Here is a 19,043-nt window from a genome sequence, read left to right as displayed (position 1 = left end):
TTTTCGGGCAGGCTCAAGCACGTACTGACGTCATGTTCTTAACGGGTATAACGTTACGTGCTCGCGTCTGGGAAGCGTGGGCGTGCCCGAAAAGACCAGGTTCTTTCAATGGTGCTCAAAGGCGTTTGGTTTTACTTTTATTTTTGATTCTGTAAATCCTACACTGGCGTAAGAACGAAAAGTCCCCTAATTGAGAAATGCAGCAGGATAGTAAATACATAGGGTGGGAAAGCAATCATCACAATTGAATGCATTTTGCTTCTTTGACATGTACATGTTCACTCACATTCTCAGATTTCCAGCACGTTGTCTTTTAGTTATCCTCTGCATTTCAAACAAAAATGCACTACCAGCTTTTCAAACTGGAACTGGTTATCCCAGTTTCCCAATAACTTGTTTAATATACTAGCTCCTAGATATTTGGTCTCAAAAAGTCTTACTCCTAAATATACTGATCTGTCCGCTGCAGTGAGGTTCTTTTAATATCACTAAAATTAAAAGTACTTTATGTGAGAATTTATCACACTCACATTTTTATTCTTTTCTCCTGTGTGATCTCCAACAGTCAATAAATTTCAGCTGTGTAGGTTCTCATCAATAATCTCTCCATGTCCAGTGTCCAGAAGAGCTTGTTGTTTTTCATTGTTGCCAATATTAACCCTCCCACACCATCACTTTTTATTCAATTTTCCATCACTTAACTGTTCAAGTCCAAAATACCAATAGTAGTTTAAGTAAAGTAGTAGATGTCCCCAGTGCAATCTCTCTGTCTCATTATTTTAACTTTTCCTAGCAAGCACTTGAAATATTCATCCTTTTCGAATGTGGATTGAACTGTGTGTGAAAAACCTCCAACACAGAGACTTTAGAATCAGTTTTCAAATGGCAGTGAACTCACAAGCTGTGAGTTTCTTTCCTTCAGGTTTGTGATCTTCAAGATCAAAACTGACAAAGTGATTAACAGTACAGACAGTAATAGTTTACCTATCACCTCTATACCACATCTTAATTAAATAGATTAACATTTGAATGAAAATCAGTAATGAAAAAAGTAAATGTTATAAGGTAAATTCATACTGATGTGCTCTTCACCTGAATAGTGAGATTTGATTTTGGAGCTTCCCACAAGAACGTGAATGTAACGTGAAGAAGACACATTACTCAGTAGTTTTGACCTGCAGATTCACATCAAAATAGCGTCTGCATGAAAGCTGAAGTAGGTACATTTTTAATCTAATGTGATATGCTTTAAAACGGTTTGTCAGGAATGTTAAGTGAAGTGTATGGGTGGGCTGAAACACTGGTACAGTGAGTCAAAGTTTGAAGGAGAGCTGGGTGGACAGGGATAATGACTGGAGGGATTTGGCTCTTTAGCAGCTCTGGGTTTAGCTGCATTGCTTCAGTATTAGCTGCTGGAACAATGGACCCTCTCACCAGCCTGTTTACAGGGCACAGTAAATCCACATAAGCAGTGAAACGGCTCACTGGACACTAGGCCAGGCTCACAAATACACTTTGTCTCACAAACACAAATGTGCAGTTTTAACTTTTATATCCATTTTTTGTCTGTTGATGTGTCTGAGACACGATGATTCCATGATCTTACAGTCTTCTTCCTCCTCATTGAACCAATTGTCTTTTTGTTTTAATCCGTCCCCCCTCTTAGTGTCTTCATCCCATTTTTCATCTCCAACTGCACTACATCTGTCTAATTCCCACCAGTGTTTCTATGTATTTGAATGTTTAACTATGTCAACACTCCACAGGTGGGAACACACACACACACACACACACACACACAAATTAGTTTATCCCTCCAAAACGGTCATGTACAGCTGTTAGTATGATTATGTGATTATGTGTGTGTGTGTTTGTGTGTATGTGTGCATGTCTGTGGGGTGTGTGTGTTTTTCAAAGAGCCCCTGAGGCCAGCTGAGTGTGTTCACAGCTACTTAGATAATTCCAATCATAGAGACAAATTTAGTTATACCTCTGGGAACACACACACACAGTTTATGAAGATGGAGTCATTCTTTGCACAGAACAGTTGGGCAGTCCCACAGGATGGTGAAATGTGAGGGGTTTTTTTCTGATAAAAAATATTTAAATAAAAGGAGAAGAAAGCTGAAATGAGGGACAAAGAAGCAATTTCATTAGGCTTTGGGAGGGCGGGCAGAAAAGATGAAGATGACAGTGAAAGAAAGTGCAAACATGGTCAAAATGAATCATTTGCTCTTAGAATCTAATGCCAGAAAATTCACAATGAAATTAGTGAAAACATATAAAGCCGCTTCTTTGGAAGGCTGGAAAAATACATGGACTTATTATATTAATACTATTAACTCTACTGAGGTTGATCACACACATAGTGTGTGTGTGAGATTAGTGTCAATCTGTGTCTATTACTGCCCCCTTTGGAGAACTGGAGCAACAGCCGCTTCAGGTCCAAGGAATCTACATTCTGGACAAGATCAAGGCAGCAACGGTGAAAAGTAGCCAAGTACATTTATACAAGTTCTGTACTCAAGTGTAGTATTGAGGTGTTTGTTCTTTACTTGACCATCTTAATTTTATACTACTTTAAAATTCCGCTTCACAAGATTTCAAAGGGAAACATTGTACTTTTTGTTCCATTATATCTTTTTGAAGGACAGTAACTCAAAGTCTCATGACCGCTAAAATTTATCATGTGACTCTTTGAAGGGATCCCCACCTCTACTATGGGAAAAGCTGGGCTAAACTAGTGAAATGTATATAAAACACTTAAAACCTTGACCAGCAGCTACAGTAAAATGCTGTTTACACTGAATCATTGGTATAAATAATCTAATAATGTCATATAAGATAATATTTCACTAACAGTGGCTATGTTTCTGCATAGAGTACTTTTGATACTGTTGGTTGTACATCCACCTAATAATACTTTGTGTTATTTACTTGTAATGGAGCATTGTTATATTTAAAGGATCTGAGTACTTCTGCCACCACTGTGAAAATGCTCCAACAACATTTGCTGGACACCAGAATTTTGTTCTGAGCTAATGTGTGTGAGTTACTTCGACAAAATTCAACTCAGCCTTCTCACAGCTGGTCGAGAACCAAACTCAGCTCTGAACAGAAATCTGTTTATGTATCTGCCTGATTCACACATGTGCTGTCCTGACATGTCAGTTATAAAACATATTGATTTATTCAACAATAAATTGGGATTGGGCAGTATGTAGAGCAACAGATGAAGCTTATTCTAAATATGAAAAAGATATTAGGAGAAAAATTGCCCACTGCTTCTCTGCGTGTCTGTGGTTTTAATTTAAGATGCCTTACTCATCCCAAATCCCATCGGGCACGCAAAGAGAGAGCAATTGATGGTAAAGAGCAGAGGCATGGTGGGATGAAAATCGAGGTGTGGAAGGGCGGAGATAGCTTCAGCCTGAGTGATGGCTTTCCAGGGAAACCCTAAATGGAGGGAGGCAGATTGAAGAATTCCCAGATCCTGTGCTGCCAGACAGATCGGAGGGATGAGACCTCAGGGTGATGGCTGGTTTTAGAGTTGTGACCATATCAGGAAGGAGAGGGGTCTGATATATAACAGCATGGCCTCAACACACACACCCATAGTCCTCCTGAGCGTACCTCTGCCTCCTGCATTGGTGAGTATCAGCTTGTTGAACGGACGGCTGCTGCTCTTCCTCTCACTACTTATAACAACTTTATTTCCTCTCTCTATCCATCGCTCAGTCTCTCTCTGCAGTAACCAGTAGGTGAGTGAGCTGGTCAGTTGGTGTGTCTTGGTTGGCAGCAGCAGCAGCAGCCATGCCGGGTGCATATAAAGGGGAGTGTGGGGACAATGTGGATCCCATGCCGTTCCTGGTTCCCTCAGAGAAGGAGCGACTGGATGCTATGAATAAACCATACGACATCAAGCGCTCCTGCTGGATCAAAGATGAGAAGGAGGCTTTCATTGCTGGGGAGATTCAGTCTGAAGATGGGGACAAAGTCACCATCAAGACCACCAAGAACACTGTAAGATGAAGACTGAACCTGTGCAATTTGTCTCAAATCTTTACTTTAAGTATAAGTGAATGATCACAATAACCATGATTAAAATATTGAGTGTTTTTTTTTCTTCTGATCAGACTGTGACTATGAAGAAGGATGATGTACAGCAGATGAACCCTCCTAAGTTCTACCAAGCCAGCGACATGGCCGACCTCACTTTCCTCAACGAGGCCAGCGTCTTGGAAAACCTGCGCAGCCGATACGTCAGCATGAGGATCTATGTAAGCCTTCTACTCAACAAAGAGGAACCCACAGACCAGTAAAAACCTTCTCTAAACCCTGTCCTCATGACAGCTTGAGGACAGGAGAAAGAACTAGTTGCTGTTATGGCACTTACAACCAAAAGTTGATTGGAATAAGTTCAGCTACATCATCTGTGGGTTATTAAAGGGGAAATGTAGGTTCCAGTGGCTTTGGAGCTTGACTCATCCCACTGACTAAAAGTCATGCAGGATATTTTGGCCTATGCAGCATCAATGTTGACCATTGTTTCTTTTTTTAAACACGTCTCTTACAAGTTTCCCAACTCTATGGAGGTGAACTACTAAATGCCAAATCAGCGGCTTTATAAGGCATTCTGGGAGAAGTGAGACAGAACTAACTCACTAAGTGCGTCTAACAAATAAACAAATTGCAGCAGTTCATCACAAAATAACTCCTCAGTGGTACTGAACATTATAGATTTATTGCACCAGGCCTTTCCCTTTTTATATATAGAATAGACTGTAAAGGCAGGATACACAAGTGGAAAGGGAAGGAATGACATTCGAAGGTGTCTTTGATCCAAATGTGTGCCCATATCACTGAAAGTTTGTTATCCTGCTGCATCATTCAAACCTCTTTCTTTCTTCCCTCCCACTTCTAGACCTACTCGGGCCTCTTCTGTGTGACGATCAACCCATACAAATGGCTGCCCATCTATGGCGCTAAAGTGGCCCAGCTATACAAAGGGAAGAAACGCAGCGAAGTTCCTCCTCACCTCTTCTCCATCTCTGACAACGCTTATCACGACATGATGATGGGTGAGAAGACACGGGAGTGGGGAATTTTAATCAGGCATAGGTCATTAATGGGTGAGGGGAGGGAGGTAAAGTTGGCAAAGAGGAGAGGTAAGCATGCAAGTGGTATGTGGTGATTTGGGATACCCCCCTTGAGATGGGCTGCTTGAAAGTCATTACACAGTTATATGTGGAAAGGGGGAGTGGGGCAGTTGCTGGAGGTGTGTGATCAGTGTGGCGTGTGAGGATTTGTTCAGGGAGTAGAAAAATACTTTGAAGCCATTATGTGGCATCAGGGGAAAGCTGACAGCTGTCTGTGTTGTTGGTACTGCTGACAGGGAACATCAGCAATCCTCTGATGTGCTCAGAGGGAAATCAGCAGTAATTATTCTCGCCTCACTCGCACTCTCTCTGTTTCTCTCCTCTCCTGCCCTCTTGTTGTCCCGACATCGCAGAGCATGAGAACCAGTCTATGCTGATCACGTAAGGACAGCACGTTCTTATTTATTTTATTTTTTTGTTTGTTTCCAAGTGTGAGTCCCCTGCAAATGAGTGCACCATGTAGTTTGCATGTCACACTATTGTTAACTTGTTCTTGGCGTCTCTCCTCCAGTGGAGAATCTGGTGCTGGCAAGACTGAGAACACTAAGAAGGTCATCCAGTACTTTGCCAATGTTGGAGCCACTGGGAGCAAAGCCTCAGACTCCAAGGCAAGTGTGTTTGTGTATGAGTGTGCATAGACATGATATCATGTTGTTTTTCTTGTCTGATCTATATCATGTAAATTTCTCTTCTCTTCTCTTCTCTTCTCTTCTCTTCTCTTCTCTTCTCTTCTCTTCTCTTTTCTTCTCTTCTCTTCTCTTCTCTTCTCTTCTTTCAGGGGTCTCTGGAGGACCAGATCATTCAGGCTAACCCAGTGCTGGAGGCATTTGGCAACGCCAAGACAATCAGGAACAACAACTCCTCACGCTTTGTAAGGACAAGCACACAAAAATATGTGATCATGTTCTACATCATTAGAGGACAACCAAATTTGTTGAATATATATATATAAAACTAACCGTACAATCATCAAATCAATAGGAATCACATTTAAGTGTCTGTCTTTGTTTTCAGGGAAAGTTCATTCGCATCCACTTTGGGCCAACAGCTAAGCTGGCTGGTGCCGATATTGAGACCTGTGAGTGGATTTAATGGATTTATTCTTTTATTACTTTGGATCAGGCTTTACCAGCATTATTTCACCTTGGTGAAACGCCAAGTCTTAGCTTTTATGTGCTATGTTTCAGCAGGTACAGATATCATTCTGTACAAACAACATTATCTATGACATGAAGATAATTAAGATAAGTGAATCCTTATAAACTATGTCTTGGCATGCCTGTGGTGTTTTTTTTCTGTGTCTTTTGCATCAGATCTCCTGGAAAAATCAAGAGTGATTTCCCAGCAGGCTGCTGAGAGAGGATACCACATCTTCTACCAACTCCTCTCTGGAAGGAAGCCAGAACTCATAGGTGAGAGTTATAAAGCTGGTTAATATTGAATTAAAAGGAATGTATGCAGGAATAACAAAGTAAAGATCTTTTTCACTGCTGGAGACACCTTACTGCTTTGTGAAATCAAAAGCGCCGAGTTTCCTGTTCTTTGTAACATCAGACAGTTTCTCACATCTTCATCTGACACAGATTGTTTAAATAACGTTAGTTAAAAGTAAGCGTAAGCGTCATTTGGAAAGTAGCTGAAGTTCATCTGACAGAGATCCATTAATTTGTGTGTGTTTGCTTTCAACCAAATGATTGTTGTCTCATCATTATGTCAAATACTTTGTTTTCCAGAGGCTCTGCTGCTGAACCCAGACCCCAAACAGTATGTGTGGGTGTGTCAGGGAGTCACTGTGGTGGACAACATGGACGATGGAGAGGAGCTAATGCTCACTGACGTGGGTCAACACTTGTTCTCTCTCAAATTTTCATTCATAGTGTCTCTGTGTGAACTGAGATTTTCATTCTGTGCTTTGATTTTAAATCATAAGTAATACGGGAATACTTCAATATCATTGTTGGCCTGTTGATGGTGCTGTTGCCTCTTTTTGTGTAACTTTGGTGTGCAACACTAACAATCTCTTTTCTGTCCATTCACTTTCTATGCTCCTGTGTCCACAGGAAGCCTTTGATGTCCTGGGCTTCACTCCTGAGGAGAAGATGAGCGTGTACAAGCTGACTGGAGGCATAATGCACTTCGGAAACATGAAGTTCAAACAGAAACCCAGAGAAGAACAGGCTGATGTGGATTCCACTGAGGGTATAATAAAACCCACCTTTCTCTTACCCTCTTGTCTTTTTCTCTCTATCTATCAACATTCTTCTTCTTCATCAAGCTACCTCTCTCTAACCTGGCCTAGTTCTCTATCTTTTTACCTCTCTCCTTCTCTTTTGACATTTCTCTTAAAGCCTGCCCTTTCGTTCTGGTGTGCCAGCTCATATTTCTCAAACTCCATATATTGTTTCTTCCTTCCATTAATCCCTGTCTCATTTGTGTGTCCTACTTTCTCTGCATGTGTTATGAGATGCTGCTAAAATAAGTTTATTAATTCCTTGTTCCGCCTCTTATTCCCTTTCTTAAGTGGCTGACAAAGTCGCTCACCTCATGGCCATCAACTCTGGAGAGCTGCAGAAGGGAATAACACGCCCCAGGGTCAAGGTTGGCAATGAGTTTGTGACCAAAGGTATTGCAAAGGCATTATTAAGAAGATAACAAAAAAAAATTATTGGAAACAAAAACTATTTAACATCAGGGGAAAATGCACTTATCCACTGTCCAATAACTGAACTCAGGTCAAAACCAGGACCAGTGTGTGTACTCCATCGGTGCACTGGCAAAAGCCATTTATGACCGCATGTTTAAGTGGATGGTGACCCGGATCAATAAGACCCTGGACACCAAGATGCAGCGGCAGTACTTCATAGGAGTGTTGGACATTGCTGGGTTTGAGATCTTTGAGGTGAGATGTACATTCATTGATTGGGTGAGATATTTGCTGGGTGTATTTAAGGTCATTGCATTTCATCCTCTCACCTCTCATGATCCAACTCAGTCTTTTGTCTCCAGTTCAACAGCTTCGAGCAGCTGTGCATCAACTTCACCAATGAGAAGCTGCAGCAGTTCTTCAACCACCACATGTTTGTGCTGGAGCAAGAAGAGTACAAGAAGGAGGGTATCGATTGGGTCTTCATTGACTTTGGCCTGGACCTGCAGGCCTGTATCGACCTGCTGGAAAAGGTAACACACTCAGAAATAAGCAGTAGGAATAAAGAGCACAAGCATGGGCATGCAGTAAACTATATGTTGAGTACATTTCATTCTCTTTCTACTCCCCCGTCTTTGTCTCCTCTCCAGCCTATGGGGATTTTCTCCATCCTGGAGGAGCAGTGTGTGTTTCCGAAAGCAACAGACGCAACCTTCAAAGCAGCTCTGTATGACAACCACCTGGGCAAGTCCTCCAATTTTCTCAAGCCGAAAGGGGGGAAGAAAGGACCCGAGGCCCACTTCGAACTGGTGCACTATGCTGGCACTGTGAGTACGGGGTTGTTGTAGAACTATTTGACAGATATAAGGGGCTGGTATGTGTGTATTTGTGTTGTTGCAGTGTATTGCTCGTGAGCATACGCACCCACTTTGTCAAGAAAATCGTTAACATAGTAGGACTGGCAACTTTAATGCGTATATGGGTACAGTTAAGCTGTTTGTGCCTTTCACAGGTGGGTTACAACATCGCTGCCTGGCTGGAGAAGAACAAAGACCCTCTGAATGAGACAGTGGTGGGACTCTTTCAGAAGTCCTCCATGCCCCTGCTGGCTCTGCTCTTCAAAGAGGAGGAGGCTGCTGCAGGAACCAAGAAGCAGAAGAAAGGGTCTTCCTTCCAAACTGTCTCCAACTTCTACAGGGTAACTCACAAAGACATACTGGAACACTGCCATGTATACACATATGCACATAGGCACACATAAACACCATCAGAGATTGTCTCTTTCAGAATGAGGATAAGCATATCTCCCAAAACATTAATTTACCCCAACCTAAAGTGAGGAACAAGCTAAATTACCACACTCCTTGGTCTCAATTAAATAAAAGAACAAAAACACAAAAACACACAAACACAACTATAAAACCAGATACTGAGGTAAATCTCACAACACGCTCACAAGCTCACAGGTGTCCGTTAACTATTTACGCTCAACAGGAACAATTGAACAAGCTGATGAGCACCCTGCGAAGCACTGCTCCACACTTTGTCCGCTGCATCGTGCCCAATGAGTTCAAGAAGTCAGGTCAGTGGGTGATGTGTATGTTTGATTTATGGTCAGGGGAAGCCATTATATGTGTTTTTTTGTGGCACAAAGTCAAACACACAATTTATTTCCAACAGTAAAAATGTGAGAGAAATGTGTTCTTTTGGAGACACTGGTGAAATATTTACTATCAACTGGAAATTCTTGGCATTGATAATCACCTTCTTTCTCTGTTTTAAAGGTGTTACCGATAACCATCTGATCCTGCACCAGTTAGCCTGTAACGGCGTGCTAGAGGGGATCCGTATCTGCAGGAAAGGATTCCCCAATAGACTACAGTACCCAGAATTCAAACAGAGGTCTGACTCCAGTAAAGTTTGTATTAGATTATGAACTTTATGGCAAATAATTTTTGCTTTTGCTGAAATCAAAAGTCTCTTTTTTCCCCACATCATCAGTTTTCTCTCAATCCCCCAACCCCTGTTCTTCTTTTCTCATTCTGCTCCCGTGTAGGTACTACATCCTCAACCCCAACGTCATCCCTAAGGGATTCGTTGACAACAAGAAGGCCTCTGAGCTCATACTAAGCTCTATTGGCCTGGATAATATGGAGTACCGCATCGGCCACAGCAAGGTACGCCACTGTTGTAATTGGCCACAATTCTACAAATGAATGCACTGCTGCTGAATACATTTACTTAAGTACTGCAACTAAGTACAATTTGGAGGTACTCAACAGCATATAAAGCTGTGAAAATGAACTCCACCATGACCAACTGCAACATTTAAGCACTGTTTACATGTTATGCACAAATAATAATTATTCAATAACATACACATACTGACAGTGGCTATTTTGTAAAATGAGTAATTTTACTCGAATATTATATTTGTAATACTTATCTACTTTTACTAAAGTAAAACTTTTTAATGCAGAACTTTTTACTCTCTAGTATTTTCATAGTGTAGGACACTGTAAATGAAATGATCCCTTATTAAACAAACACATATTACACATTCATTATAAATACAATATGTTAAATTTTCCATTTAAATATTTAGAAGGGCTTCACATGTAATGTTCAATGTTCTGTCAACATACATGCTTCTATTACTGATGAGTTGCTTACAGTATTATTTCCTATATTTATATACAGTATATGGTAAATATTGGAATACATACACATGTGATTGTGTTTTACAGTATATTAAAATGTACATATTCTTCAATATGAGGCAAATATGTGAGTGAGATATTCCACATTGCAAATAGAATATCAAATGTACAGTATGTGCGTGTATCTCTGTACCTCTCCAGGTGTTTTTCCGTGCAGGCGTCCTGGCAAAGCTGGAGGACATGCGTGACGAGCGGCTGGCGAAGATCATAACCATGCTGCAGGCTCAACTTAGAGGAACTCTAATGAGGATTGAGTTTAAGAAGATGGTGGACAGACGGTCAGTGTGTGTCTGTGTTTGTGTGTGTTTGCACAGGTTTTTCCTTCAATAGTGACTCGTGTTTTTGAGCACAGACTGACTGTTTCAGCATTTGTCTGTGTGTCATGCAGAATTGGACTGATGGCCATCCAGCGCAACGTGAGGAAGTTCCTTCAGTTACGCTTCTGGGGTTGGTGGAAACTCTACACTAAGGTAAAATGCTGAATTTCCCCCTCTTGACAAATAATGAATTACTTTCATCATTACTGCCTTTATCATCATCATCATCATTTCCTACCTTGGCTCTCCCAGGTGAAGCCCCTGCTGATGGTCGCCCGTCAGGAGGAGATCTTCAAGGCCAAGGAAGAGGAGCTGAGGGAGGCGGTGGAGAAGGTCAAGGAGCTGGAGGGCAAGATCAAATATCTTGAAGGGAAGATGGTCACTCTGTCACAGGAGAAGAACGACCTGGCCCTGGCGCTGGCTGCAGTAAGTGTCTACAGTTCAATTTACATTAGACTCCTATGTGAGGATCATATATGTCTCTTGAATTTGTTTTGTGGTTATTATTCTGAAAATGCAAACAGTTAGCCATTGATGTGAGTTAGTGTGCAGATAAGGCACATAAACTATTCTTAAGCCAGAGCTTTCTCTGTCAATGCACCCGTATAATCATAAACACACAGACACACACCACTTAATCACATATACACACTTTATCTCCCCACAGGAGCAGGACACGCTGGGTGATGCCGAGGAGCGCTGCACCCAGCTGATGCACCAAAAGGTCCACCTGGAGGAGTCAGTACAGGTAATTCACCTCTTTAATAGAACAGTAAAGACATATAGTGATGGTGTAGTCATACAGCAATAAAGAAGGCGTGACTCCCACAGAACTGACATTGTATAGTAATTACAAACTACCCAATCTGTAAAGTGTGAAATTGGAGTGTTAACTAACTGTCTCATGTTAACTAACTAAATTTAGGATATGCGTGAGCGCCTGGAGGAAGAAGAGAGCAACACAGCCTCCCTCCAGAGTCAGAGGAGGCAGCTGGAGGGGGAAATGACCGAGCTCAAGAGAGACCTGGAGTCTCTGGAGTCCACACTGGCCAAGATTGAGAAGGAGAAACAGGTAACTGGAAAGGCGGACGAGGCTGAGCAGGGAGAAAATGAAGTATAACAGCTGTGAAGATGTAGGATTGTACTCTGAATATTTCAACGCATTGTGTGGATTTGGAGCCATCTGGACTAATGGACAGAAAACCATGTAAGATTTAGAGTTCACTGAGATCACTGAATTCTTGTTCAATGGTGCGTGTAGGGTCTGGACTTCAAGGTGCGGACTCTGACAGGTGACCTGAGTCAGAGGGACGACCATATTGCCAAGCTGCAGAAGGAAAAGAGAACTCTGGAGGAACTGCAACAGGTAGACAAAGACATGAATTCATATTTTTATGATTGTGTATTATGTATTTTTATGTGTATGAGTGTAATCACAACCAAGATGTATGGATGTATATAACTATTTTATCATTTATGCAGAAAACTGTGGAGGATCTCCAGACAGAAGAAGACAAAGTTAACCATCTAACCAAGACAAACAGCAAGCTCAACACCCAAGTGAATGAGGTACGAGACTCTCAACCTTTGTAAAAAGATCAGATCATCAACAGATTCTTTGTCTGCAGATGAATAGACTCAGCATTAGTGCCTTAATCATGTATGGACTGGTTTGTCTGTGTGTGGGTATGTTTGTGTGTGTGTAGCTGGAGGACAGCTGGGAGCAGGAGAAGAGGATCAGGGCAGAGGTGGAGAAAGCGAGGAGGAAGGCAGAGGGAGACCTGAAGATGACAATAGAGAACCTGAACGAGATGGAGAACGCAAAGCTCGATCTGGAGGAGGTCATCAAGAAGTGAGAGATAAAATCCTGCTTACACACACACACACACACAAATACACACACACAGAAGCTGTTCATTAAAGCTATGGACATATCTTGCTGTCTGTCTTCCTCTGTGCTTAAAACACACAAAGCAAACTATCACTCCCAGTGGATCCTGATCCTCCGCTGTGTGTATGTGTGTGTTCATCTAGGAGAGACTTTGAGATCAACAACATGAACTCCAAGCTGGAGGACGAGCAAGCTCTCAGCTCCATGCTCAGCCGCAAGCTCAAAGAGCACCAGGTATGTGGTTAGAGGTGCCAGTGTACACAGGCTTTTAAACACTACACCCGCTGATTTCAAGTATTAGATAAGAAGTCTACACTTGAACAGCCCGTGTAGATGTTGTTCATGCATACGTTGAGCTAAATTTGTAAATATTCTTAACCACGCTAGTAGCATCACTCTGGGGATGACACTGTCGGTTGGTTGGTCCACCACTTTGGTTCAAGCTGAAATATCTCAACAATTACAAGATGGGTTGCCATGAAATTTAAAACAGACAATCATGGACATGGTGAAAATGAGGAGTTGAAGAAGTAAAGGAGAATAAATAGCAATGACAATAAAAAGGTTTTCATGTTATTTGTGCTCGAGCACATGTTCATCCATTTGGTCTTCTCTTTCTCTTTCAGGGCCGCATTGAGGAGCTGGAGGAGGAGCTGGAAGCTGAACGAGCCATGAGAGCCAAGGTACAGATTGTATCGTCAATAACTTCATCCATAGTTTCAGCTATACCAGGCTATTTTAGTTCAAACCTCATACATGACTGCTGCGATTACTTACTCGCATATCGAACAGTATAAATAGGCTGAACATTAGCTGGGTGGTGGGACATTAGCTATTATTAAAAGGTGGGTGCAGTTAAAGATTCTGTTCTCTAATAGGTTGAGAAGCAGAGGGCAGAGCTGTCGCGAGATCTGGAGGATCTCAGTGATAGGCTGGAAGAGGCAGGAGGAGCCACCGTCGCCCAGGTGAGTGTATCTGACAGCTGTCAGTCAAGTCAGAGGGTAGTACTGAACTCCATGACCTCTGCCCTTTCAACCTCCAAAACCTCCTCTGTGCTCCACACTTCAGATTGAGCAGAACAGAAAGCGGGAGGCGGACCTGCTAAAGCTGAGGAGGGAGCTGGAGGAGGCAGCGCTCCAATCAGAGGCCACGGCAGCGGCGTTGAGGAAGAAGCACTCAGACGCGATGGCTGAGCTGGGCGAGCAGCTGGAGAACCTGACCAGGCTGAAAGTCAAACTGGAGAAGGACAAACTGAGCATGAAGGCTGAGATCGAAGACCTCAACGCCACCATGGAGGCCACTCAGAAGGCAAAGGTACAAAGTTCTTTGGAAAGTCTTGTGTCATTAACTCCCCATCACACGCGCATAAAAACTCATTCACATGTCTGTTTTGGCTTCTGTGTCGTGTTTCCATGTGTAGATGAACTCTGAGGCACACGCCCATAAGCTGGAGGACAACCTGGCAGAGGCCAATGCTCGCCTGGCTGAGATGGAGCGCACTCAGACTGAGCTCAACACTGCCAAAATCCATCTGACTGGTGAGAACACACACAAACACAGTTCTTTAGAGTTTGTCATAGTCCTTTCCTCTGTTCTTAATTTCTTTGCTTGTGCGTGTAGCGGAGAACAATGACTTAAGCCGGGAGTTGGAGGATGTGCAGAGTAAGTTGACCCAGGTGACCAGGCTGAAGGCCTCGCTCACCTCGCAGATCGATGAGCTCAAGAGACAGGTGGATGAGGAGAGCAAGGTACAAGTCACCACATACAAACACTGTTACATGTTTGTTTAGCCTTTCTTTGGAAGACGTGTAATATTTTTACACATTTTCTGAACTGAGACTTGCCCAGTTCAGTCACTCTCTCCCCAATGGAATTTTCCCAGTTGGTTCTGAGAGTCATAAGTTTTGAGTTTCAGCTCTTTCTCTGACCTTTCGGTGACTATTTATCCTCTAAAGTTTTTTTTCTTTGCCTTTAAAACTTTAAAAGCTTATAAAATTATTATCAGACCTTTAATAAAACAGACAACTAAGACCTCTCTCCCTCTCTATAGGGTCGTAACACGGCAGTGGTGGCCCTGGCCAACGCCCGTCACGACCTCTCCCTGCTGAAGGAGCAGCTGGAGGAGGAGTCGGAGGCCCGCGGGGAGCTGCAGCGCCTCGTGTCCAAGCTCAATGCTGACGTCACCTCCTGGAGGAGCAAGTATGAGACCGATGCCATCCACCGCACCGAGGAGCTGGAGGAGACCAAGTAAGTTAAATAGAACAAAAAAAAATACAGTAACTACCACTGTAAATCAGAGGAAAGTTTTATATTTCATCCATATGTGCAAATGAAACATGGTGGTGGTGAAAACACAAATAAACAAGTGTTGATATTTTTTAATTTAATCCCACGGTTGCTTATCCCTCTTTCCTTCCACCCACTCTCCTCCAGGCGCAAACTTGCAGTTCGTCTCCAGGAGGCTGAGGAGGCAGCGGAGGCGGCCCAAGCCAGAGCTGCCAGCTTGGAGAAGGTCAAGCAGAGGCTGCAGGGAGAGGTGGAGGACCTTACCATAGACCTAGAGAAGGTACACACACACAAACACACACGAGCACACAAATTAACAATGTCTGGAGCTCAGTGTGTGAAACACACAGTCCAGGCTTCAACAGTCACCATAGTTCTGAAAGTTTGGCATTAATGATTTATTCAGTTATTTATTAGTAAGTAATGAATTAAGCATCTTTGAGCGAGAAAATGCTTTTGTCTGCGTTTGTGTGACTAGTCCAACGCGGCGGCGGCAGCTCTGGATAAGAAGCAGCGAGTTTTCGACAAGCTGGCGGCCGAGTGGAGCCAGAAGAATGAGGAGCTGCAACTGGAACTGGACAACAGCCAGAAGGAGAGTCGCTCCTATATGACAGAGCTCTACAAGCTGAAGACGGCCTATGAGGAGAGCCAGGATCAGATAGAGACCATCCGCAAGGAGAACAAAACCCTCTCAGGTGCCTTTTAGCTGCCACAGATACAATAGATCATAATGGAAAAGTGTGAGAGCGCCAAAGTGTGTGATGAAACCTGAATACAAATGTACAGCAACATGTATTTTTGACAATGTACCCCCTCACAGAGGAGATCAAGGAGGTGGTCGACCAGCTTGGCGAAGGAGGCCGCAGCTTCCACGAGCTGCAGAAGGCCAAAAAGAAACTGGAGGTGGAGAAGGAGGAGCTGCAGCTGGCTCTGGAGGAGGCCGAAGCTTCACTAGAGGTCAAGAAAAAACTTGGCTTGTGTGAATTTTTAGGAATATAATAATCCTAAAGGTTGGATTTGACAGGGAGAGTTGAAAGATGGAGCAAACAGGCTCACACTCATAGGTACAGTTGTCAAAATGTGGAGTGCGTGTGTGTGTGTGTGTGTGTGTCCAGGTAGAGGAAGGTAAACTGGTGCGTGTACAGCTGGAGCTGGCTCAAGTCAAAGCTGACATCGATCGCAGAATCCACGAGAAGGAGGAGGAGTTTGAAGTCACCAGGTCAGACAGACTGTAACATGCAAGAATAATGTAATTTTTGTCTGTTGGACAAACCAGCATTAGTTTATATTTATAATCTTTACTCCTCATCTACGACCACTGTGTTTGTGCTGTGCAGGAAGAACCACGCGCGTGCAGTGGAGTCGCTGCAGGCCAGCCTGGAGGCGGAGGCCAAAGGTCGTGCCGAGGCTCTGAGGATGAAGAAGAAGATGGAGGGAGACTTGAACGAGATGGAGATTCAGCTGGAGCATGCTAACAGGAACAACGCTGAGCTGGTCAAAACCCTCAAGAAGCTGCAGCAGCAGATCAAAGTAGGACTTTAATTTGATCCCCAAGAACCTAAATACGGAACTGCATAGAAAAACACTGCAGTTTGAAAAATACTGCAGCAGTAATCCTTGTGTCCCACCTACCTGCCTCTAACCCAGGATCTGCAGGTGCAGATGGATGAGGACGCCCGGCAGCACGAGGAGCTGAGGGAGAAGTACAGCCTCCAGGAGCGACGTCTGTGTCTCATGCAGGGAGAGATGGAGGAGCTGAGAGGAGGCCTGGAGGCGTCCGAGAGGGCCCGCAAACAAATAGAGCAGGAGCTGGTGGACACCACAGAGAGGTTCAATGAGATCAAAATGCAGGTAAGTGGCTGCACTGTAAGGCTACGCAGTTTTCCTTAAATTGTAATTATTGTAGGCAGTATATTTATTTTGATTCATCGTCTGGCTTCTTGCTGCTGTCATTTTCTCTGGGGGGTTGTGTCAAAGTCAAATTCCATCTGTTTCTCACACTAGAACCAAAGTCTGACTATCCTGAAGAGAAAACTGGAGGCTGACCTCGCCCGACTGTCCAGTGAGAATGAAGAGCTGATCTCAGAGTTTCGTTCTGCTGAAGAAAGAGCCAAGAAGGCTGTGACCGATGTGAGTGACCTACACATGGAAAAAAAAAAAAAGAAAAACAAAGTTTTAACACTAGACAAACATAAATGTGCTTAAAATCTACAAAAAATAAATAATTCGAATTGATGGTTTGATCTGTTGTGGGTGAGGCTCTGAGTTCAAAATGAAACTTGTGTTGATATGTGCCTCTGCTTACAGGCAACACGACTGTGTGAGGAGCTTCGGCAGGAGCAGGACCGGAGCTCCCACCTGGAGAAGATCAAGAAGAACCAGGAGCAGAATCTCAGAGACCTCACACTAAGGCTGGAGGAGGCTGAGCAACAGGCTCTGAAGGCCGGAAAACGCACCATCCAGAAACTGGAAACCAGGGTGAGGAACTGGATTTTACACAAGGAGTGGCAGAAAAGGGTCACACACCCACACAGACAACACACCTGGTCCCGACCTCTCATCCACATATCGCGTCCTTTCCTCCTCTTTGTTGTCCCACTAGATCAAGGAGTTGGAGAATGAGCTGGACCAGGAGCAGAAGCGCCACGTGGAGACAGTGAAAATCCTCCGGAAGGGAGAGCGTCGACTCAAGGAGCTGATCTTTCAGACAGAGGAGGACCACAAGACCAATCAGCGCATGCAGGAGCTGGTGGAGAAACTCCAGAACAAGCTCAAGTCCTACAAACGGCAGATAGAGGACGCGGTGAGTAGGAGCGGTGATGCTGGATTTAAAATTGATTGATGTGGTTTTTTAGTGATGTATTAAGCAGCAGTTCACTGTTACAAATACATTTTATTAATAAAATAACACAACACCTGTCAGCATAAGGCAATACAGCTCTCACACACGAAAAGTGAGTGTGTTTATTTACAAGACAAACCTCCTGTCTGTGTCACTGTAGGAGGAGCAGGCCAACAGCAGCCTGTCGAAGTACAGGAAGACAGTCCACGATCTGGATGATGCTGAGGAGCGTGCAGAAATGGCGGAGATGGCCCTGAATAAAATCAGGACCAGGAATCGAGCCTCAGCCACTAAAGGCTTCACCTCAGTGGAGATCGTCCAGGTCACCAAGCCCACCAGTGGAGGACAGGACGGATAGAGGGGGGACAGACACACACATTTGCTAGCAGGTGGGCATATACACACACACACACAACAAGAGGATAAGCTACCTGAGCGTGTGATTCTACACATGTATGTGCATCATTTTTGACACACACTTTGTTGTTCTTGTCTTTTTTGTCTCCCACAGAGTGACACACACTCATTCAGCCCTCCAGAGGACACCTCACTGAGGAAGTATGAGCACAGGCACCCTGAAGAAAGTCTTAAAACAGCCCAGACAGAGCTCCTTAGAAAGTCTTAAATCATTTAATGAGTCTTTAACATCACCAAAAGTCTTAATCAGTATAGTCACAGGATTGGTCACGTAGTCAGTTCAAGTCAATTTTAACCTGCATGTCAAGTGTGTTTTACTGTTAGTGTGCCTTGAATGTACTGTACGTCTCTACAGTCTGAGGGTGTTTTTACATGGAACTGTCAGGAATGGAGTTTGGTTGTGTCAGACCTTTGCTCTCACGGGTCTGTAAACTTTTATGGACCCCATATTGTCTCTTGTGAATGAGTTTGTTAAATGTGTTTGTATATGTGTCTGTGTGTCTTGGATCACCTCAGTTAGCGTCTTTGGACTGGACGGTGGAGTGGGTGAAGCTGTGCTCTCACGTCAATGATAGAGAGCCCACCTGCGAGTGTATCGCTCCTGCATGTGTGTTTAAAGTGTGTGTGGTGACCTGCTACAAAGTCTTAATAAAGTACAAGCAAGTGACAGCGCCCCCTGTTGTTGTGCAAACAGAGAGGTGTGTGGCTTATTCACAGGAAAGGAATGAAGAACACGTCCTGTCACATTACATAGAAGTGTTTTGGAC

At 43.5% G+C, this 19,043-nt stretch overlaps 1 protein-coding gene across 1 annotated transcript; it reads left to right on the top strand.

Annotated features, from left to right (window-relative positions):
* Positions 1 to 3,813: 3,813 nt before the first annotated feature.
* LOC121198491 (myosin-16-like) lies at positions 3,814 to 18,217 on the top strand. The gene is made up of 43 exons (XM_041062677.1): positions 3,814 to 4,023; positions 4,137 to 4,280; positions 4,925 to 5,081; positions 5,513 to 5,540; positions 5,671 to 5,767; positions 5,938 to 6,030; positions 6,174 to 6,237; positions 6,473 to 6,571; positions 6,893 to 6,996; positions 7,220 to 7,358; positions 7,681 to 7,782; positions 7,892 to 8,058; positions 8,166 to 8,336; positions 8,454 to 8,630; positions 8,816 to 9,001; positions 9,298 to 9,385; positions 9,588 to 9,705; positions 9,860 to 9,980; positions 10,665 to 10,801; positions 10,912 to 10,993; positions 11,093 to 11,266; positions 11,508 to 11,588; positions 11,766 to 11,912; positions 12,102 to 12,206; positions 12,323 to 12,409; positions 12,547 to 12,692; positions 12,875 to 12,965; positions 13,358 to 13,414; positions 13,610 to 13,696; positions 13,800 to 14,045; positions 14,152 to 14,269; positions 14,352 to 14,479; positions 14,782 to 14,978; positions 15,165 to 15,297; positions 15,496 to 15,712; positions 15,838 to 15,974; positions 16,133 to 16,236; positions 16,355 to 16,547; positions 16,665 to 16,868; positions 17,022 to 17,147; positions 17,325 to 17,495; positions 17,620 to 17,820; positions 18,020 to 18,217. Exons 1-43 carry the CDS (start codon positions 3,814 to 3,816, stop codon positions 18,215 to 18,217), a joined length of 5,832 nt encoding a protein of 1,943 aa, XP_040918611.1.
* The last annotated feature ends 826 nt before the right edge of the window (positions 18,218 to 19,043 follow it).

Source organism: Toxotes jaculatrix, chromosome 18, assembly GCF_017976425.1.
Source record: "Toxotes jaculatrix isolate fToxJac2 chromosome 18, fToxJac2.pri, whole genome shotgun sequence".
In the NCBI taxonomy this organism is placed as follows: Eukaryota; Metazoa; Chordata; class Actinopteri; family Toxotidae; genus Toxotes; species Toxotes jaculatrix.
Note: the sequence above shows the minus strand (reverse complement) of the source record. Positions and strands in the feature narration are given on the sequence as shown.

Excerpts from the sequence above, each read along its gene's own strand:
- LOC121198491 (XM_041062677.1), top strand. The coding sequence starts at position 3,814 with ATGCCGGGTGCATATAAAGGGGAGTGTGGGGACAATGTGGATCCCATG. Across the intron at positions 6,572-6,892 it reads AAGGAAGCCAGAACTCATAG|AGGCTCTGCTGCTGAACCCA; the intron begins GTGAGAGTTATA and ends TTTGTTTTCCAG. Across the intron at positions 15,713-15,837 it reads GGAGAACAAAACCCTCTCAG|AGGAGATCAAGGAGGTGGTC; the intron begins GTGCCTTTTAGC and ends ACCCCCTCACAG.